We start from the raw sequence: 22,582 nt of genomic DNA on the forward strand, positions 1-22,582 counted from the left end.
GGACTCGATCGCCGCGGGCATCCCCGCGATCGTCTCACGGAGCGGCCGAATAGAGCAAATGCTGTGTAAACAACATTTGTCTATTCTGCCTAGCAACTAGTGACACTGATCTCTGCTCCATGTGATTGGAGCAGAGATCAGTGTACACTAAATGAAAGCCCAACCCCCCCACAGTTAGTAACACTCCCCTAGGAACACTTAACCCCTACACTGCCACCCACTGGTTAACCCTTTCACTGCCAGTGTCATTTACACAGGAATCACTGCATTTATATAGCAGTGATTACTGTATAAATGACAATGGTCCCAAAAATGTGTCAAAAATGTCCGATGGGTCCCCCACAATGTCGCAGTCACAATAAAAATCGCTGATCGCCGCCATTACTAGTAAAAAAAAAAGAATAAAAAATTATTAATAAAAATGCTATAAAACTATCCCTATTTTATAAACGCTATAACTTTTGCGCAAACCAATCAATAATCGCTTATTGCGATTTTTTTTTTACCAAAAATATATAGAAGAATACGTATCGGCCTAAACTGAGGGAAAAAAATGTTTTTTTATATATTTTTGGGGGATATTTATTATAACAAAAAGTAAAAAATAATGCGTTTTTTTCAAAATTGTCGCTCTATTTTTGTTTATAGCGCAAAAAATAAAAACCGCAGGGGTGATCAAATACCACCAAAAAAGGACGTCAATTTTGTTTGGGAGCCACATCGCACGACCGCGCAATTGTCAGTTAAAGCGACGCAGTGCCGAATCGCAAAAAGTGGTCTGGTCTTTGACCAGCAAATTGGTCCGGTCTGAAAGTGGTTAAAGACCCACACCAAAGAACAAACCGGACCTCTACCACTGTTCAACAATGGCATGTAATTACAATTCTTGATATAATAGTTCACAGCAGGGAGTTCCAGCAGCCACCAAGAGTCACTTTGAGGGCTTACAGTGTTGTGGCAACACCAACACCTTAGGCTCAAATTTCTGCAGAGCATATAGAGCAGGCCCCTACTTTCAAATATCCAACTTAAAAACATCTCCTACTTGCAAACGGAAGGAGACAATAGGAAGTGAGATGAAAAAAGACGCACGGCAAAAAAAAATTATAAAGGGGTTATAACCCTTCCCTATGTTTTCCAAAAAGCTTAAAAATAGATTTTTTGACTGGAGCTACACTTTAAAACTGTACCAGTTCAAAATTACAAACATATTCTACTTAACAACAAACCTACACAGTCCCTGTCTTGTTTGAACCGCCTGTATACTGCTGTTCTGAGTATATAGGGCCTCGGGGCCCCACGCCTTTCCATTTTTTAATTTGGGCACGGGGTTCTCCTTAATATCCATACAAGACCCAAAGGGGCTGGTAATGGGCAGGGGGGACTACCCATGCCATTTTTCTCAATGATTTTCATCCATATTGCCGGAACCAGACATTATATTAAAACGGCAAGCAGTTTTAAATGACTTTATTTCCGTTAGAAATGTAATTTTGTGCAGGGAGTGTTCTAAGCACAGGAAACACGTGCCACTTCACAGGCATACTATAGACACCCCCAGGCACGATATTTAAAGGAATATTTCACTTTTTTTTTTCACTTTAAGCGTCCTTAAAATCAGTGCTCAAGAAAAAACTTCAGCTTTTAAAACTTTTTTTTTGCATTGATACATGTCCCCTGGGGCAGGAGTCGGGTCCCCTTTTTAGGACAATAACTTGCATATTAGCCTTTAAAATTAGCACTTTTGATTTTGAATGTGTCCCATAGACTTTAATGGGGTTCTAAAGTTTGCGCAAATTTTCAGTCCTTTCGTAGGTTATGGTGCGAACCAAATTGGGGGGGTGTTCAGCTCATCCCTATCCAATACCACCTCTATGCGGATGACACCCAGATCTATCTCTCCACTGCTCAACTCACCCCCTCGATCTCCTCACGGATCTCAGACTTACTGAATGACATATCGGTATGGATGTCACACCACTTTCTCAAACTCAATGTTTCTAAAACTGAGCTTGTTATATTTCCTCCTTCCCGGTCCCCCCCATGACTTTACTATTAAGATCAACAGCACAACCATTGGTCCCTCCACACATGCCAGGTTGCTGGGTGTAATCCTTGACTCTGACCTCTCCTTCAGCCCCCCCATCCAATCACTGGCTAAATCCTGCTGCCTTAACCTCCACAACATCTCCAGAATTCGACCTTTCCTGACTAATGACACCACAAAGCAACTTATTCACTCCTTGGTTATTTTTTGCCTTGACTACTGCAACTCTCTCCTTAATGGCCTACCCTTACGCAGGCTATCCCCCCTTCATTCTATTATGAATGCTGATGCTAGACTAATACACCTCCCTAACCGATCCGTGACTGCTGCACCTCTCTGCCAATCTCTTCACTGGCTTCCCTTATCCCACCGTATAAAATTCAAAATGCTAACCACAACATACAAGTCCATCCACAAAATCGCCCCCAGCTACATCACCAAACTCATCTGCAGATATCGCCCTAATCGTCCCCTCCGCTCCTCCCAGGACCTCCTGTTCTCTAGCTCCCTTTGTTACCTCCTCTCATGCTCACCTTCAGGACTTCTCCAGAGCCTCTCACATCCTCTGGAACTCCCTGCCCAGGTATATTCAATCAGCCCCTAACATGTCCACCTTTAGGAGATCCCTGAAAACTCACTTATTCAGCCTATCCCACACCCACCTAACAACTGTCCCTGAGCCACCCCAATTTAATCATTCCTCGCATCTATTACCTTTTGTGCCACCACCCCCTCCCTTTAGAATGTAGGCTCTACGAGCAGGGCCCTCCTGTCCTTTCTGTATTGAATTGTACTGTAATTGTGCTGTCCCCCTCTACATTGCAAAGCACTGCGTAAACTGTTGGCGCTATATAAATCGTATAATAATAATAATATTATAATAAGGCTTACTTATAGATACTGTAAATGTCTCCTAAATATGCACTGTTTAGGAGATATTTGCTGTACATGCTGCCAGTTACATCACATGCCTGGGAGTAATGTCATTGTAGCTCCGGCCACTCGCACAGCCAGAGTCCGTAAACCCAGAAGGAAGACAGGTGAAGATGGAAGCTTTGTAAACGGTGACAGTTTGCCACTGAAGGGCTTTGTTCTAAGGTAAGTTTCACATAATGTGATCGTATGCGATGCACATCATGGCTTTACCTTGCAGGCTTCAGGGTAACACACAGCAGTTTACTTTCATTTTAACAGTGTAGAAAAATCCACGCTAGGCAAGTAAGGCTCAAAAAGCAGCTTGCTAAAAATTTGTGATACCAATTCTCGTAACTAATGTGTCAAAGCAGCACTATAGATCTAACAAATGGCAAAAAAACAGCTGTTTCATATTGCAATTATTTTCACATTATTTGTTAGATCTATGGTGCTGCTTTGCACATATATTATGCAAATATTAATGTGCAAGAACTAACAATCACAGGGGGAGCTTTTAAAAACAAATTGATTAGGGGGACTGGAGCTCCACTTTAAGTTCATCTAACACTACCCTCTCCAGACAGTGCTGCTGTCTGTACGCCCCCCTCCTGCCTGCGTTCCCACCTAGGCAAGAATGATGTTTCAGTCTCCTTATGCTGCCTCTTGGGATACCAATGTCATATATCCCAGCAGACATTACTTCCCCAATTTACATAGTTGCCAACATTGTAAAAAAAATGTATAGGGACACTTTGGCTGTAGGCAGAGTCTTCTTATAATTAGGGGACGGGGCATGCACTTGTAGGCGTGACATAGCAAAAAATAAATTCCTGTGGTTTACATGGAAATAGTGGTGTGGCTTATATGGTCATAGTTCAAATGGGGGTGTGGTTAGAGTCTGAGATGAATGAGAGATGGAGAAAGAAAGGGGAAAAGAGGGAGGGAGGGAGGGAGAGAGAAAGAAGGAGGGAAGGAGAGAGAAGGAAGGAAAGAGGGATGGAGGGACAGCAGGCCCAGATCCTACACCACAATAGAAATGTGTATTCCAGAGTTTAACAAATCGGCAGATAAAGATACTCCAAAGCTGGCTATGCTGGCGCAGCAGGACAGGCCTGTAGCGGTTATACCAGAAATATTCACAGCAGAAGGGTCACTGGTTACCTCTCCGGAGGATATTTTGACTGCCTTCACCAGGTTTTACTCCTCTCTGTATGTCTCCTCACTCCCTGACAGCTTTGACCCCACACCAATGACCTCGTTGTTAGATACGCTAGCACTGGGATGGCTCTCTGACACGGAGCGACTACTCCTTGTCTCGGAGATCACACCAGAAGAGGTCCTGACAGCCATCAGGTCTTTCCCAGCGGGGAAGACCCCGGGGCCGGATGGACTACCTATAGAGTATTACAGAGCCCACGCGGAGCTGCTTGCCCCCAGGCTGGCTCAGATGTATCGAGCCTGTCTTCAACAGGGCTCTCTACCGGCTTCTATGAGAGAAGCTCATATTGTTCTCATTCCGAAACCTAATAAGGATCCTAAGCAATGTGCCTCTTACAGGCCGATAGCACTCCTGAACTGTGATTTAAAAATATTGACTAAGATTTTGGCCACTAGACTCAATACAGTAATCAAATCTCTGATTGACTCCGATCAAACAGGCTTTATGCCAGGTAGGTCCACTGACATCAATATCCGCAGATTGTTTTCTAACATTCATGCCCCCCATGATAATCAAGGTACTAGGACTATTGCCACCCTTGATATGGAGAAAGCATTTGATACAGTGGAATGGGTGTATCTGTGGGAGGTCCTTAGAAGAATGGGTTTTCCATTGCGGTTTATTGCCTGGATACGTACACTTTACACCGGTCCTACGGCATGCATTAAACTGAATGGTTCCCTGTCACCCTCGTTCCCCCTGCAGCGGGGCACCAGGCAGGGGTGCCCTCTCTCCCCGGCCTTGTTCGCCCTAGCCATGGAACCTATTGCTGAGGCTCTTCGGAGTTCGGTCGAGGTCCGTGGTCTTCGGGTGGGCTGGCTGGAGGAGAGAGTGGCCCTCTATGCGGATGATCTTCTGCTTTTTTTAAATGATCCCGGTGACTCTCTGCGGGGCGCACTTGGAATCATGGATGCCTTCTCTGCCTTCACTGGGTTGAGGGTGAATTGGCATAAATCTCAGCTCTTTCCGGTGGACGAGGGGGCCAGGACCTCACCATCCTCCACCACGCTTCAATGGGTGGATAGGTTTACCTATTTGGGTATTGTCATTTCAAGAGAGACCAAGGACTTTGTCCGGCTCAATCTTGAACCTGTTCTGATAGAAATCAAGCCCAAATTAAAGGCTTGGGGCAATCTCCCCCTCTCTCTTATTGGCCGCATAAACCTTCTTAAAATGAAGGTCCTTCCCAAACTTACATACATATTTAGGAACTCCCCACAATGGCTGACTAAAGCCTTCTTTAACTCTCTGAAACAACTTTTTCTCTCCTTCATCTGGGGACCCAAGTCCCCCAGATTCAAATACACCACGCTCACCAGGCCTGTGGGCAGTGGAGGGTTAGCTCTTCCCGACTGTCACAAATATTTCCTAGCTACCCAGCTTGTTACCGTCCACTGGTGGCTGCAGCCGGACCTGACCAATGCTGCGACGGTCTTGGAGGCAGCTATAGTGGGGTCTCTGGAGGCCTTAAGGGGGTTGGTTTTCAGGGGCCCAAAAACGCCTCACTGCCTCACCCCTTCTATGCGCACCACTTTAAGGGCGTGGAGGGCGGGAGAGGCACTGAGGGCGTCCCTGCCGAACTCCTGGTCTCCTCACACCCCCCTGTGGCTGAATCCTGGCCTTCCGCAGTTTAATACCATCCCGGACCCTCAGGCCTGGGCCAAGTGTAAGATACTGACGCTCGAACATGTCGTTCTCAACGGGGAACTTGCTCCCTTTCATATCCTGCGTGACAAATTTAATGTGCCTACATGGGCCCACTTCCGTTATCTTCAAGTCGCGCATGCTTATCGCTGTCAATTTTTGGGACAACCGGTCGTACTGGAGTACTCTGAGCTTGAGTCCATCCTTCGGGTAAAAGACCTGGAGAAACCCATGTCTCAGATTTACAGGTCCCTACTGGTTGCTGCCGTCCCCGAGCTGTCCTCCCTCCGCAGGAAATGGGTGGTGGACATACCGGAGTTGGATGACGATGACTGGAGGGAGATTTGGGATTTTCCGTTCTCCCCTTTGGTTTCAGCCAGGGACAAATTGGTCCAATACAAAATTGTACACAGAGTCCACTACACGCCCCACAGACTGCACAAGATGTCGCCGACGCACTCCCCGGAGTGCTGGCGCTGCTCCTATCAGCCGGGAGACTTCATTCACATTTTCTGGGCTTGCCCAGCGATTGTATGCTTTTGGAAAGAGGTTCTCCTGGTGATAGTTAAGACCACTGAGGTTAATATTCCTTGCGATCCTAAATATTGCCTGCTGGGGCTGGTGGAACAAATGTCGATCCTCAGGGCTAGGAAAACACTCATATCCCTGTTGCTCTACTATGCACGCAAGGCCATCACCATGACCTGGAAACAATCGTCTCCCCCCTCTATTAAATTCTGGAAAAACCTGGTGAACGCTAGCTTACCCCTCTATAGGGCCACCTACTTGAACAGGGGTTGCCCAAAGAAATTTGAGAAGGTGTGGAACTGCTGGCTGGATGATAACACAACGGCAACAGATGTAGTAAATAACCCATAGTTCGGTATGGATGTAGTATGGTTATAGGCTGACCCACCTGCTCCTATGACACTTTATCCAGTCATTTTAATACTTAGCACGAATTATCCTACAATATCCTCTCCCCACAGTGGGGTATAGATAGGCAAGTTTATGTTTGTGTTAATTTGCCCTGTTGCGGTCGGTTGCCGCATCAGAGGCAGGGTATATGTTTTGTAATGTGCTTTGTTGTGGCCTGTTGCCGCATTTGGAAGTTTACCCCTGTGTGGGAAATGTTTGGCCCCTGCGTGGGCGATTTTGGATGACACTGAAAATTCAATAAAAAAAAAGATTTAAAAAAAAAAAAAAGATACTCCAAACACCTGGTATTAGTGCTTCAATCATCCCAGCACCATGGTTGTTGTGGTGTCAGGATGATTGAAGCACATTATTACTATTATTACATTGTAATATAGAATAAAATCATTCAACTCACCATAATCCTGAATCAGTGGGACCCCAGAGCGTGTCACCTGCCACGTCGCCTGCCACCAGATGCTATCAGGTGCCCCCAGCAGTCTGTTCTTAAAAGCTAATTACCCCAGCAGAGCCCCTCCTTACATCAGGTGTCCCCAGCAGGTCCCCTCCTTACATCAGGTGTCCCCAGCAGAGCCCCACCTTACATCTAGTGTCCCCAGCGGAGCCCCTCCTTACATCTGGTGTCCCCAGCGGAGCCCCTCCTTACATCTGGTGTCCACAACAGAGCCCCTCCTTACATCTGGTGTCCCCAGCGGAGCCCCTTCCTGCAACTGGTGTCCCCAGCAGAGCCCCTTCTTACATCTGGTGTCCCCAGCGGAGCCCCTCCTTACATCCAGATACCCCAGCAGAGCTCCTTTTAACATCCAGTGTCCCCAGCGGAGCTTCTCCTTACATCTAGTGTCCCCAACGGAGCCTCTCCTTACATCCAGTGTCCCCAGCGGTGCCGCTCCTTACAGCCAGAATGCCGGACTCGGCCCCACCCCCCCCTCCGGCGCCCACATCGTTGAATTCGATTTATCACCCTCTCTCATGGGGTCTTCCTTTGGGGGAGCCCCACCAAGTACTTGGGTGGGTCTGTTTCGGCAGACCCTCCAGAGAAAAGGGTCCGTCTGGTTTTGGCAAAATAGATCAAGTGTAAGTACCATTGTCCCCGTCAGGAGCCTAACGCCCTGGGGGATTCAGGGCAAGACCCTCTGATTTTAGAGGGCTTGTGTACACGTTGCACTTTTTTGTGTCACCTCTTTATGTGTGTGTACATTTTTTTGGCACCAGGTGAACTTTTTGAGTGTGTTTCACATGCCATGGGCTTTCAAAAAAAATAAAAATTGGATTCGATTGACAGCAGCAGGAGCCAATGGCTGCACTGCTGTGTCAATCTATCCAATCAGGACACGAGACACAGTTCACAGGAACAGAGCTGAGGCAGTCAATTGGCTGGAGGTCCCTCCCCTTTCACCATTTTTCTCTTGATGTCAGGAAAACTTGTCAGAATTGACTCATGCTAAGAGAAGAGGAACGAAGCAGCCGTCAGAAATTACACTTAGTGCTCCTAATTTAGACAAGTACACACTATAGAGGAACATGTTTTATTCATTTTTCATGTCTTATGCCCCTTACACACGATCGGACTTTCCGACGACAAAACCGTGGATTTTTGTTTGAAGGATGTTGGCTCCAACTTGTCTTGCATACACACAGTCACACAACTGTCAGCCAACATGATATCTCCATTATACATACATGATATCTCCATTACGAACGTGTTATATCCCTGGCTCGTACTTGATTCCGAGCATGCGTGGACTTTTGTCGGATGTACACACAATCTGAAAGTCTGACCACAAACATTTGTGAACCTGCTAGCCAACATTTGTTGGCGGAAAGTCCGACAACAAATGTTCGATGGAGCATACACACCGTCTGACTTTTCGCCAACAAGCTCACAGCCAACATTTGTTGTCGGAAAATCCGAGCGTGTGTACGGGGCATAAGGTTTACAACTGCTTTAAGATTTCAAATGATCAACATTGCATCCTTAGTGGAAGCTGCATGCCTCTGTTTAAATGCAAATATTTGATTAGTTGTATTTTTTTTTTTAGGATACTATTTCTTCAGCACCAGGGGATTCCACTGCAAATGTTGCCTGCATCATCCAAATATGAATTGGAACCTCTTGGAAGTAACATCAGATAATTACAAAACCCAAATAACTACAACAAAGATGTTTTAGGACTGGCAACAGTTGGTTTCCATATGAAATCCTATGAGAACATATGTTATCACATTTTTATAAAGGACATATTTTTGCAGGCTTTAATCAACTGTAAATCCTTTTTTTCTTTATTTTAAATAAATACCATTTTAAAGCTTTCTTCAGATAGGATGGCAGAACTGTTTCTTGGCAAAGTCTTGCTTAAAAACAACCATGATCAGGACGAGCTGGATACAGACAAGGAGTTGTGGGAAAGGTTGGAGAACCGTGTTCTCCTCTTGTACTTTGCTGAGTCTGGTTCTTCCCGGTGTCAGGAGTTTGCTCCACTCTTGAAGGACTTTTTCACCAAACTGACTGATGAGTTCTATGTGCACCGATCCTCGCAGTTAGCCCTAATCTACATAACCCGGGACCGCAATGAGGAGGAACATGACAGCTTCATAAAAGACATGCCAAAACGTTGGCTACTGGTTCCCTTTGAGAATGAAGCGTTCAGAAGGTAACAATATACCCACCTGGATTTACACTCTGACAATAATGAGATAGTACTGCTCCCGTAGGAATTAGGCTTCATGTACACGGGATGTTTTAAAACCTCTCCTGAACGATTTAACTTGACAGATAGCAACCAATGTTTGAAAATGGCAGTTTTGCCGCGTTTACGCTTAGAAGCGTTTTTTGTTTTTTTAAATAGTCAAAAATGTCTTGCCATTAAAAACACCTGTAACCTAAACACGGCTAAACTTGAGTTACCCTGTTTACATACGTTTACAAGCTGTTACAGGCATTTGGCGTTTCAATTGCCTCTGAACATCCTGAACGCATTTTTTTGCTTTCCAAAAAATTCTTTCAATTTCAGCTGCCTAGAAACGACTATAAACAAGCCTGAAAAGGCTTCTAAATAAAACCCTCCGATACTAACGTTATAATTACCATACTCCTAAAGACAGGGTATTCATAAATCGATTGATCGCTATATATGTATCTTGTAAAACGTTTTTCAGCATATAAGCCCGTGCCATCTCGACTGTGGTCTTCCGTGTCTAAATCTATTTCTATTTCTGCCCACAGTTTATCCTTGTCTCCGTAATCCTGCACTAGGATCAAAATATTCAAGCCTCTTTGTAAGCCATCTTTGTATCTCGCGCCGTCTGTCTGTGACGGGCAAGTCACATGTTAACCATGATGCTCTTAGGATCTTGACGAGGTATCGCGGGATGTCGGGGCTGATGTCTACATGAGGAAATGACGCAGCCCCAACATAAACACTGACAAAGAATTTTTCCAGCAGAGGCTCTGCTTGCTGGAATGAATAGGGATCCGGCGCATGCACGGTACACGTCTCCACTCATGAATACAGCTGTCATTTCTAAACTAAACAGGTAAAAAAAATAAAAAAGGCTACAAGCAATCGCTTTAAAATATTGATATGGACAAATAAATGTAAAGTGACAATTTTGACTATACAGCCGCTTTAAAGTATCCAGCCAACCTCCCAATGTGAGAGCTTCATGGCAAATTAGAGAATGAAAGATGTTTGAAAACTTTTTTGATATATAGCCTTTTAGGCCCCTTTCACACTGGGGCGGTGCGGGCGTTGGCGGTAAAGCGGCGCTATTTTTAGTGCCGCTTTACCGTTGTTTTAGAGGCGGTATGTGGCCACTAGCGGGGCGGTTTTAACCCCTGCTAGCAGCCGGAAAAGCATTAAAACCGCAAATCGCCGCTGCAGTGGTGCGGAATACATCACTCCTTCACCGCTCCAAAGATGCGGCTAGCAGGACTTTTTGCACCTTCCTGCCTCCGCTTTCACACTGGAGTGAAAGGGGCCGTTTTTTTTCAGGTGCTACACAGGCGCTATTTGTATCGCTGTAGCACCTGAAAACCACCTCGCTGTGAAAGGGGCCTTACAAAAGCCTTTTTTGTAGTCACTCTCTTTGGTTAGGATCTTCTAACACAAGTCCCTTACCAAGAGCCTGCGTGTGAAAGTTACAAGGCAACACCGAACCATCGGCATACATTTCACTGTTAGTCACTAGGTGTGAAGTTGCAGCTCACTTTACTTTAATCCAGAATTGTTTGATGTCCAGAACACATTGTATCAGTTTAAATTTGAAAGTCTATGTTTAAGACAACCGGAGGAAGGGCGTAGGCCCATAATACGTGATTGATGTTTGGATATCTAGGAGTGGTAGAAGAACTGAGAGTGTCATATTATGATACAACCTGGCTTTAATCATTCCCCAGGATAATCATATTGGGTTTAATATGGTATTAGTATGTAGTTGGAGGAACGTTCTGGGCTATTTATTGAGTCCGGTTGCAGTAGAGGAATAGTCCAATACAAAAATGATTCAGGTTCATAGGAGACGGACAGATATCAGGGCTGAAACAGTTAATATAGGTACTGAAAATTTTCTATTGAAATCATGATAAACGGCTTTAATTCTTTAAGCCCAACCATGAGATATAATATTAAACAGATTGTTCCCAATCCTAGTAATTATGCTCTTACTGTACATCATTGCTGTTCCATTTCCAAGTAATCCAGGTTTAGTTATGGATTAGAGCTCTTTGGATGTGTTTTTTTACTGGAGATTTATGTGATATGGACTGCTTAGTGTCACCGAGTAATTATCTTTTATTTTATGATGTGTTAATTAGACTATATTTTATATGTATGGGGAGGACTGCCTTTTAGCCAGATTCTTCCTATACCAGGCTAGATTTTACAGAGTGTCTCTACCAGCAAAGCCATTCAAACAATGGAGGAAAATTAGGCACTTTAATTGTGTGCAAAGCTTAATTACCTTCTCTCATTTGCTCTCTTTTGTTCTTTAAAAGCTCAGCTCCAGGCAAACAGCGAAATACATATATGCTGTTTTACTTGCCAAAGGATTTGTCATTCTGTCTTTTCAGCAGTGGTGACCCGTCCATTAGGGGAGCAGGGGTGCCGCCCCCCCTAATCCATGCGCCCGGCCCCTAATCTACATGCAGGTCGCCAGACTCATGGATTTCAATGTATTTTTTTTCTTTGAAGCATATGATTAGAGCCAGAGCACTGCGCCTGGAGCCCACTCAGTTGTGTGAAATTAGCAAATTAATATTTGCTAATGTCTTCCTGTTTCTATTCCCAGCCAATTGGGTCTTTGGACGCTTCCTAAGACCTTATTGGCTGTGAGTGCTAAGTCCTGATTGGCCAGGAGGAGAAGCGACTGCCGGGGGACTTTGGATGAGACCATGGGGGGGGTGGAGCCGCCAAAGATGCAACCTGGATGGGGTAATTTACAAACTGGAGCTGAATGGTACTTTAAAAGCTTTAACAACTTGTTGAAATCTCTGAAATCTCTGCAAATGCTTTGTCAATACTTAAGCCCCATAAACACTATCAGATTTTCTGCAGATTTTTTCCTTAAGATTTACCAAAACCATATAATATGAGGTCAAACCATAGGAGTTTAAATTTGTATGTAATCAGGCAGGCCCTTGTACTACATGTTTTTGGTGAATCTGAAGACAAAAATCAGCAGAAAATCTGATAGTGTGTATGGGGCTTAACTGTTCACACTGTTCTTATACAAGCTGGAGCCCATCTGAAACAGGTCATACTTTGTAGCCACAAAGTCACAAAGTGGGAGGCTGCGGCAAGAGCTGATCTGTGTCCAACATTTGTGAACAGAGCCAAGAACTGCACAAGCACTATGACCCGTGTCATCCTTGGGCCAGTATCTCAGTCTAAGTATAACATTGCGACCCTGAATAATGCCTGAACAAAGATAATTCCATCCTTCTTGAAAGAAAGGAGGATGCAGGTATTGCCAGCCACAGTACTGTGATCTTTTTGACAAGTAATAGGTAACTGTAAAATTATGTATTCACATTACTTATCAAGCATGAAAAAACATATCAGATGGTGGGTCCACTTTAATGCTATAACATAGTTTAGGAAATTTTAAACCACTGTTCTGTAACCTCCCTGTATTATTTTTTAGGGACCTTGAAGTCCAGTTCTCAGTGTCAGAAGTACCGGTCCTTGTAGTCCTCAAACCGTCTGGACAGGTAATCTCCCCTAATGCAGTGGATGAAGTTGTACGCCTGGGTCCTCCATGCTTCCAGAACTGGCAGGAAGTGTCTGAGATGATTGACAGGAACGTCTTACCAGCAGAATTCTGTGATTCAACTGCCTCAAAGAGTATCAGCGACCCGATCCGCAGGATAAAGTACAAACTGGAGAGCCCTGAGAAGAAGAAGAAGAAGAAGAGGGCGAGGGCTGGAGGGGACGATGATGATGACGGTGGTGGTGGTGGTGGAGGAGGAGACTTCTTCTGAACAGAGCTTTACTTTTTTACATATAATGACTTCTACTGGATCAACAAAATCCTAAATCTGAACACAACACACAACTTAAAAAATGTTATATTTATCATTTTCAATAATATTATAATTCATTTTAGTTTTTTTTTCCAGATAACTTTGTAGCTCCAAACCTTTATTTTAGATTTGGATAAACTTGTGTCAAGTTTTCATTGTCCATGACCCCGCCGGGAGACTTCACCTCACTTCCGGTCTCTGTAACAGCCTGTGAAAGCTGGACAAGAAATGAGAAGAGAAGTTCGGTCCCAGGACAGGAAGATGAACATTCCCTTTAGGCAGCCCTTTGAGGCCAGGAGCCATAGAAAAGCTTGTATCTCAAATGCACCTTCAGAAGTATGCAGAGGAAAGTGAGGTCTATAAAGTCCAGAATTCATTTTATTTAAAAAAAATATGCATACAGTTTCTTATTTTTGTCTTTTTTTTTTTTTACAAAATGTTAATAAGTATAATGATAAAAACATATTCAACCAAAAATTATGCAAACGGTAAAAAGAGCCAATGTATTCAGAGGTTCAAAAAGTCCCCCTTTGTGAAAACCTGGTAAGGATTAAGACAGGTTTAATCTAGAGCAGTGGTTTCCACCCTTATTGAGGTCTTCCAAAACCTTTTAAACCAAAGTTTATATTCACACAATAAAAAATATGGGAATACAAAATATGTATTAAAATTCTGAAAGGTTCTGGATGGGGCTGGGTTTCTCTGTGGGGAAGTGAAGTTTCTGGAGGAGGGAAGGTGACTCTGCATCTGGTGGCCCTGTAGGGAATGTGGTGTCTGGAGGGAGCTGTGGGCAACTTTGCGGAATCGGGTCTCTGGAGGGGGCTGGGGGTCTGTCAAAGAGGCTGGGCGTTTTAGAGGGACAATGCGGAAAGGCTAGAGGATACTATAGAGGACTGGGGGCACTGCAAGACATGTTTGGGGACGCTGTGGGAGAGTGGAGGTTCTGTAAAAACCTAGGGGGTACTACAAGGAGCCAAGGGGCATTGTGGGAGGTTGGCAGGCACCGTTGGGACTGAGGGTTCTTGGGGTGGCAGAGGGCACTCTGAGAGGTTAAGGGCCTCTGCAAGTCACTATGGGGGGGTTGGGTGGCACTATGGGAACTGAGAGCCTAAGGGATCTGGAATTTAGGAAGGAGGGAGACCACAACCTGGTCTCTGGTCTAGAGAATAGAGACAGAATGCTCCTTCAGAAATAGATTAATGTGCTCTAGTGTATTCCATTAGGGAAAAAAAGTCTGCTCTGGTTGCTGGTTTTTAACAGTAATTAAAAAAAAAAAGGTTTTATGGCATTTAATAGAATGGGGAAAGCATAGAACCACTGCTATCTGGAACTACTGGGTATATCCAATCACTTCCTGTTCAACTGACAAAGCTTCCACCAGTCAGGAAAATCTTGGAAAACCTGCAACATATATAATTTATGCCATTGTAGCTCAAACATTTATTTTGTACAGGACACTGATCTGTGGCTCATAATTGCTATTATATTGCTGTAGCACCCTCCTAGTTAGGCTGCAAGGTAAAATTAGTCTTTAGTTCCTTCTGTAATCAGGGGAGCAGAAATTGATTGGGCTGGACCATTCAGGGCTTCACACGCTGGGAGTTTGATTGCTTCCCTGTGCCCCCAGAAGATTCAAATGATCAGCCCGAATACTGAGCAGGGATAAGCCAATCCCTGGGGAGGAGTGCCCAGATGGTGGCTGGGCGGCTGTTAAATAGTCTGGAGCCTTGGAGAGAAGGTCCTTTCCCCTGTGAGGGAATGGGTCGATGAGCTTAAAGGGGGGGGGGGGTGCTTTGGACTGAATGCTGGACTACTCTACAAAGGTCTGCACCTATAGATTGATTATGTTCCAGGATTCTGTAAGTAGAGCCTCCTTTCTGTGCTGCACCTCAGTTAATGGTCCCCAGCCATGAATATATATACTGTTCCGTCTTTTTCTACTTGTACAGCCAATTACATTGTGGTCCTCAGCCGTGAGACTACAGGCTGTTTCAGTCTGACAGACTACCTTATAGTAGCATCTAGCTGTGAGAGACAAACTGTTCTATTTTGCTGGAGATGAGAATGTGCTCTGTGAATTGTGTTCAGGTGTTATGGAGTATCCCACGTCCCTTCATCCTCTCCTGTTACAAGTTCTACAAGCAAATAAACTTAAAAAAGATATTTCCTATCAATGAACCTGTGTGAGCAGACTAATTTGGAAAATAACCTGTTGAACTACAGGGGCTTCTACGGTGGTAGCACTACATTTATTAAAGCAGAGCAAAACATAAAGCGTCAATAAGTGAAGTGTGGAAACCCATAGCAACTAACCAAATTTCAGTTTACTGAAATTCTGATTTGCTGCTGTGAGCTGCTGCACTTTACAGATTCTGTGAGTTTGGTTTGCCTAGCAGTATTCTGTACTATGCTATTTGACCATTAGGTGTCGACCTAGAGACCATCAAACGACCAGTCCACTCTGTTGTAGGCAATATTTATGCAGCAGAATTCCTCTTAATCAGATTTTGTCAGACATAGAACGTGCAAAGCTTTACATCACATAAACAAGGCATTGTGAAAAGGTGAGCTTGAGAGTGCAATGCATATTTTATTTACACTGATGATTCACGTGGTACATGTTCATACCTCCCAACTTTTTGAGATGGGAATGAGGGACACCTATCAGCAAAAGTATGCAGGCATAGGACACACCCCCTGCAAGGAGAATTGTACAAAAACAAGATTGGTTAAACACAAGTGCTTTTTTTTATACCACTACTATTCCATTATATTGGCTTTTGGAATTTACAAATGCAGAAATTTAGAAATCAGATGAAAGGTTTAGCGCTGGAAAACACTTTTTGATAGATAAAAAGTGCATTTTATATGCATCTATATAGATCAGACCAAAATGAGGGACAAATGAGGAGGAATGAGGGACAGAGGGATATTACTCCAAATCAGCAAAAATCCCTCGAAATCAGGGGCAGTTGGGAGCTATGCATGTTAAACTGTACAATTTATGTCACCTATCTAAATCATCCATAGGATTTGTATCTAAGGCAGCTCCTGCACTTCATAGTTATTTGTAGACTTAAAGTGGAATTGAACCCAAAAATGTACTATTTCGCATCTCACCAATTCTTAGATGTGGTGGCTGCATTTGTTTTTTGTTTTTTGAGGGGGGGGGGGGGCGTCTTTTTTCTTTTATATTCCACCCAGTGATCCAGCCAGAAAGTCTTTTGTTTTCCTACTTACAAACCAAGCTGTCCAGCAAAAGTGGCAGCTAGGGGGATGAGACAAACCATTTACCAACTACATGGGTGATGGGTGTTTACAATGATCAGCTTTATTTATGTAAATCATTTATTCCAAAAGAAAAATCTTTGCTGTAACTGCTTAAAAAGGTTCTCCAGACCCCCCCCCCCCCCCCCTAAAAAAAATAAAATAAACGTCAGCAGTTATACTCGACTTAAATCTGCTAGTACACCTAACACTCCGCTCCCTCCGCACTGAATATGCTGCTGTACAAAGGTGCCCCTGTGCTTCTTCATCCAGAGTGGGGGCACTCTAATACAGGAGGTGTGTTACTGGCCAGATCATCAGGTGACAACAGAGGGGAAAAAGCAAAAAAAAAAAGAAAACAAATGCAGCCACCACATCTAATGATTGGTAAGCCGCAATATATTAAATTTTTGATTTGGAGTTTAATACTGCTTTATTAACTATATTTTTTAACTAAATATTAGTTACTGCATCAACTTTACTTTGATCATTTTCTTCTGTTAATAAGGCTGAACTTCACACAGCTTTGTGCACAGCTAAGTATATCCCATCAATACTAGTTTTCTCAAAAAGAGCACTAGCCACTTTAATAAATTCAGCACAATAAGCGCATTACTAAAAACAAAAACAAAAAAACAACAGACATGTATTAATTATTCAGATTTCAACCAAACCAGTGAACTATGAATGCGGAAATACATAAAATAATGATTCTAAATATATAATATAAAATGTTCATAGTTCATAGTTATGTGTACTGCATTTCATGTTTCTCTTCACAATTTTGGTGCAAGTTTGGTCATAAGGCCCAACAAGTGTTCTGTTCTACAGTATGTTATTTGACCACTAGATGTCACCCTAGAGGAGAGTAGAGGAAATGGATGTGCAGGGTGCCACCTGGCTCAGAATTCATTAGCTTATTGGAAAAACAAACAAACACTGTATTCCACAAATTTCAAATTTGCTTCACAAATAGTGATCGGTGAATCTGTCTGGGTTTTATTCTCCAAGCGTTTTCGAAAAAGGCATTTGCCAGGTGTCTTTATCAGTGATACCTGCTTTTTTACCAAACGGCAATAGACCTGTGTTGGCAGGTACCTACGTTAAAGCGGACCGTCAGTCATTTTTTTTCAACTTTCTATCCATTAAATCTTCTGCTCTTGTTGTTTTAACTTTGGATAGTAAAACATTTTTTTTTCTGCCAGTAAATACCTTATACAGCCCACTTCGAAATTTCGTGTCTGGTCATTGGCCTATGCTTTTGACACCCTGCACAGCTCTCTCTCTCACTCTCATGAGAGTTTGCCAGGAAGGGAGAGGGATGGGGTCATAAGAGGGACAATGAATGCTGCAGAGCGGGCGGTGTGCCTCTGTGTGTCTGTGTAAATCCAGGAAGTGAACAGGCAGCAGCTTCAGCTGCCCACAGTGAGAATGGATGCAGCAAGACTTGATGGAGGGAGATTTCTGCAGCATATTTGGCAAGTACTGAATCACAGTATATACAATATCTCACAAAAGTGAGTACACCCCTCACATTTTTGTAAATATTTTATTATATCTTTTCATGTGACAACACGGAAGAAATTACACTTTGCTACAATGTAAAGTAGTGAGTGTACAGCTTGTATAACAGTGTAAATTTGCTGCCCCTCAAAATAACTCAACACGCAGCCATTAATGTCTAAACCGCTGGTAACAAAAGTGAGTACACCCCTAAGTGAAAATGTCCAAATTGGTCCCAAAGTGTCAATATTTTGTGTGCCCACCATTATTTTCCAGCACTGTCTTAACCCTTTTGGGCATGGAGATCACCAGAGCTTCACAGTTTGCCACTGGAGTCCTCTTCCACCCCTCTATGATGACATCATGGAGCTGGTGGATGTTGGAGACTTTGCGCTCCTCCTCTTTCCATTTGAGGATGCCCCACAGATGCTCAATTGGGTTTAGGTCTGGAGACATGCTTGGCCAGTCCATCACCTTTACCCTCAGCTTCTTTAGCAAGGCAGTGGTCGTCTTGGAGGTGTGTTTGGGGTTGTTATCATGTTGGAATACTGCCCTGCGGCCCAGTCTCTGAAGGGAGGGGATCATGCTGTGCTTCAGTATGTCACAGTAAATGTTGGCATTCATGGTTCCCTCAATGATCTGTAGCTCCCCAGGTCATTGGGATGGGGGGGGGGGGGGGATTAGCCTGTCAGTGCTCAGACCATACGCCATACACGGCATCAACTTGGTCTGCATGACTGTCATTCCAGAAGGAAGCCTCTTCTAAAAATGATGCACAAGAAAGCTCAAACAGTTTGCTGAAGACAAGCAGACTAAGGACATGGATTACTGGAACCATGTCCTGTGGTCTGATTAGACCAAGATAAACTTATCTGGGTCAGATGGTGTCTAGCATGTGTGGCGGCAACCAGGTGAGGAGTACAAAGACAAGTGTGTCTTGCCTACAGTCAAGCAAGGTTGTGGGAGTGTCATGGTCTGGGGCTGCATGAGTGCTGCCGGCACCTGCGAGCTACACTTCATTGAAGGAACCATGAATGCCAACATTTACTGTGACATACTGAAGCAAAGCATGATCACCTTCCTTCAGGGACTGAGCTGTAGGGAAGTATTCCAGCATGATAATGACTCCAAACACACCTCCAAGACAACCACTGCCTTGCTAAAGAAGCTAAGGGTAAAGGTGATGGACTGGCCAAGTATGTCTTCAGACCTAAACCCTATTGAACATCTGTAGCATTCTCAAATAGAAGGTGGAGGAGAGCAAGGTCTCTAACATCCACCAGCTCCGTGATGTCGTCATGGAGGAGTGGAAGAGGACTCCAGTGGCAGCCTATGAAGCTCTGGTGAACTCCATGCCCAAGAGGGTTAAGGCAGTGTGTAAAATAATGGTGGCCACACAAAAAATTGACACTTTGGGCCCAATTTGGACATTTTCACTTAGGGGTGTACTCACTTTTTTTGCCAGCGATTTAGACATTAATGGCTGTGTGTTGAGTTATTTTGAGGGGACGGCAAATTGACACTGCTATACAAGCTGTACACTCACTACTTTACATTGTAGCAAAGTGTCATTTCTTCAGTGTTGTCACATGAAAAGATAGAATAAAATATTTACAAAAATGTGAGGGGTGTACTCACTTTTGTGAGATACTGTATAAATCTATTAGTTTCAGCTGTACAGTATATTTGTTTTCTGGAGTTCAGCTTACAGCCTGAAAGGAATAAATAGGACCGATTGCAGTATGGCTGCGGTCGGTGTGTAAATGATGACAATACTTTATAAATGGCTGTAAGTGATCCTATTATAACCAGCCCGCACCCCTCCCTTGGCTGAGAAGTGACAGAGAGACGCAGTGTTCAGTGTTTCCTGTGTGCAGATTGTGTCACAGCTGGTGAGGAAACACTTCCTACCACACAATCTGTGATGTAGAGCTCACTGTGTCTCCATCATAGGCTTAGCCTGCTCAAAATATAGCTAACACATGGCTCTCGGCATCAGTGCTCATTGCCAGGCTATGGACTACTGTGTCCATATTTCCCATAATCCCACTCAGTACCATGGACAGTGTCCGGGGAAGCTGGGCTCTACTGTCTTCTATAGTTGTGTTGTACTGGTATCAATTTAAGGGAAGAATGTTACAAGTGTCACTTGAATACAAAAAAAAAAAACCCTTGTACTCGGACATTCCGATGGAAAATGTCCGATCGGGCCGTGTTGTCGGATAATCCGACTGTGTGTGGGCTCCATCTGACTTTTTCCGTTGGAATGTCCGACCAACAAAGTTTGAGAGCTGGATATAAAATTTTTCCGACAACATGATCCGATCAGACTTGGTCTCGTAATTTGATCTGAGCATACGTAGCACTTTGTCCGATCGAAATTCTCTACAAACGATCGGACAAAGTGCCACGCATACTCAGATCAAATTGCAAGACCAAAGCTATTGGCTACTAGCCTGAACATAGTCCCGTTGTAACGAAGAACGTCATCACGTTCCAAGCGATCGGATTTTTCGACAACTCTGTCCGACTGTGTGTATGCAATACCAGTTTCAGACAAAATCCGTCGGAAAAGATCCGATGGATTTTGTGGTCGGAATGTCCGACCGGGTGTACAAGGGCTAAGCCCTTGTACACACGGTCGGACATTCCGACCACAAAATCCGTGTGTACAGGGGCTTAGGCTGGGTTCACACTGGTGCGATTGCGGAAACCCCTGCGATTGCTGCACGGGTCCTCGCATTGCATCTGAATTGCAGGAGGTTCACCCTGACATCTGAAAACCGCTGCAGGTGTTAATGTAAAGTTAAAGAGATTGTAAACCCTCATGTTTTTTCACCTTAATGCATCCTATGCATTCAGGTGTAAAAGCACCTGGCAGTGACCGGCCCCCCAGCCCCTCCACCGTTTTAATTACCTGAGCCCTGGAACTTGACCCGGCAGGGATGCGCTGTCTCTCTGCCCGGGGTTTTTAGCTCTTGATTGGATAGATTCATAGCAGCGCAGCCATTGGCTCCCGCTGCTGTCAACCAAATCCAATGACGTGGGCACCGGGGCGCTCGGGACACGGGAGAGTGCCCACAAGGTAACCCCCTTGGGATAGCGCTTCTTCTAGGGGTTATGTGATGTGGGGAGGAGCCGTGAGAGCCACCAGGGACCTCGGAAGATGGTGTTTGGGGCCACTCTGTGTAAAGCCAGCTGCACAGTGGAGATAATGTAATGTATGATATATTTGTTATTTAAAAAAATAAAAAATGAACCCTCACAATCGCTTTAATGAACTGTGGAATCAATTGCATGGGTCTGAACACCCATGCGATCCGATTCCAGTGTGGACCAAAAAAAAAAGGGTCCTGCACCATTTTGTTGGGAATACGATGCAATTTCAAATTGTATGGCTGAATTTTCATCGCACAGACATCACATGTGATGTGCATAGCAAATGCAGTGTGAATTGCATGCAAAGTCTGGGATCGCATAAGTGCGGTCTCAGTTCACACCGGTGCGATGCCTTAAACCCTACGATTCCTGTGCGGATTCCCGCATCGCACCTGCATCACACAATGGTTCACACTGACATCTGGTAACCGCTGCAGGTGTCAATGTAAAGACACCCCCAGATCGGTTCGCAGATCAGAGTGTGAGCATTTTCACAAGTACAAGTAGTAGTACTCATAAAAATACTCAGTATCCATATCGGTGCAACCGTAGTGTAGCACCCTCTAACTGTCTCTGTGTTGCTATGGGTAACGGTAAAGATAATCTCGGTGGGACCTCCATGTAGCACACTACTCCCTTGGGAGCTGCAAAGTTGTTCATTACCTTTCTGTTAACATGTTCCATTCTTCCTTCCCATGCAAAGATCCACAAACAGCAGACAGTCTTTATCTTTTATAAGGCTTTATTTCTTGAGCTTAAAGTGGATGTAAACCCTTAAGCCTTGTTCACACTATCAGATTGTCTGCTGAGTTTTTCCTTCAGATTTACCCAAACCATGTAGTAGAAGGGCCTGCCTGATTGCATACACATTGAAACTCCTAAGGTTTGACCTCATATTATATGGTTTTGGTAAATCTGAAGGAAAAACTCAGCAGACAATCTGATAGTGTGTACGGGGCTTTACAAACCACTTTGACCTACAGGTAAGCCTAGATTAAGGCTTACCTGTAGGTCCAAGAAATATCTCCTAAACCTATATGGTTTAGGAGATATTTGCCCGAAAACAGGCACCGCTGTCTATGGCGCATGCGCCGTAGACAGCAGCGCGCAGTCGCACTGAGCGCGGCATTCTCAGCGACGGAGCTGCCGTGCGTGTCGGCTCTCGTGCGCATGCACGGGAGTGACGCATGCACGGGAGTGACAGTGGCGGAGCTGCGAGACACCACCAACAAGATGGATGCGGTGGACTACAGGGGACAGTGGCGACTTCGCTGGCTCCTGTGTCAGGTAAGTGACACATAATGGGCTACTATGCGATGCATAGTAGTCCATTATGCTTTGCCTTTGCAGTGAATGAAAGAGGAAGTAAACT

The 22,582-nt window shown here is 44.3% G+C and overlaps 1 protein-coding gene across 1 annotated transcript in view; it reads left to right on the forward strand.

Annotated features, from left to right (window-relative positions):
* Positions 1–15,455, forward strand: part of NXNL1 (nucleoredoxin like 1) — a 48,968-nt gene extending 33,513 nt beyond the window's left edge. The window contains exons 2-3 of the mRNA XM_077470115.1: positions 8,801–9,412; positions 12,903–15,455. Of these exons, the coding sequence (XP_077326241.1) occupies positions 9,084–9,412; positions 12,903–13,239 (666 nt within the window). The 5' untranslated portion in view covers positions 8,801–9,083 and the 3' untranslated portion in view covers positions 13,240–15,455. The remainder of the gene's footprint in view (positions 1–8,800; positions 9,413–12,902) is intronic.
* Positions 15,456–22,582: the final 7,127 nt, after the last annotated feature.

Source organism: Lithobates pipiens, unplaced genomic scaffold, assembly GCF_037356315.1.
Source record: "Lithobates pipiens isolate NorthernLeopardFrog02 unplaced genomic scaffold, aLitPip1_a1.2 Scaffold_8, whole genome shotgun sequence".
In the NCBI taxonomy this organism is placed as follows: domain Eukaryota; kingdom Metazoa; phylum Chordata; class Amphibia; order Anura; family Ranidae; genus Lithobates; species Lithobates pipiens.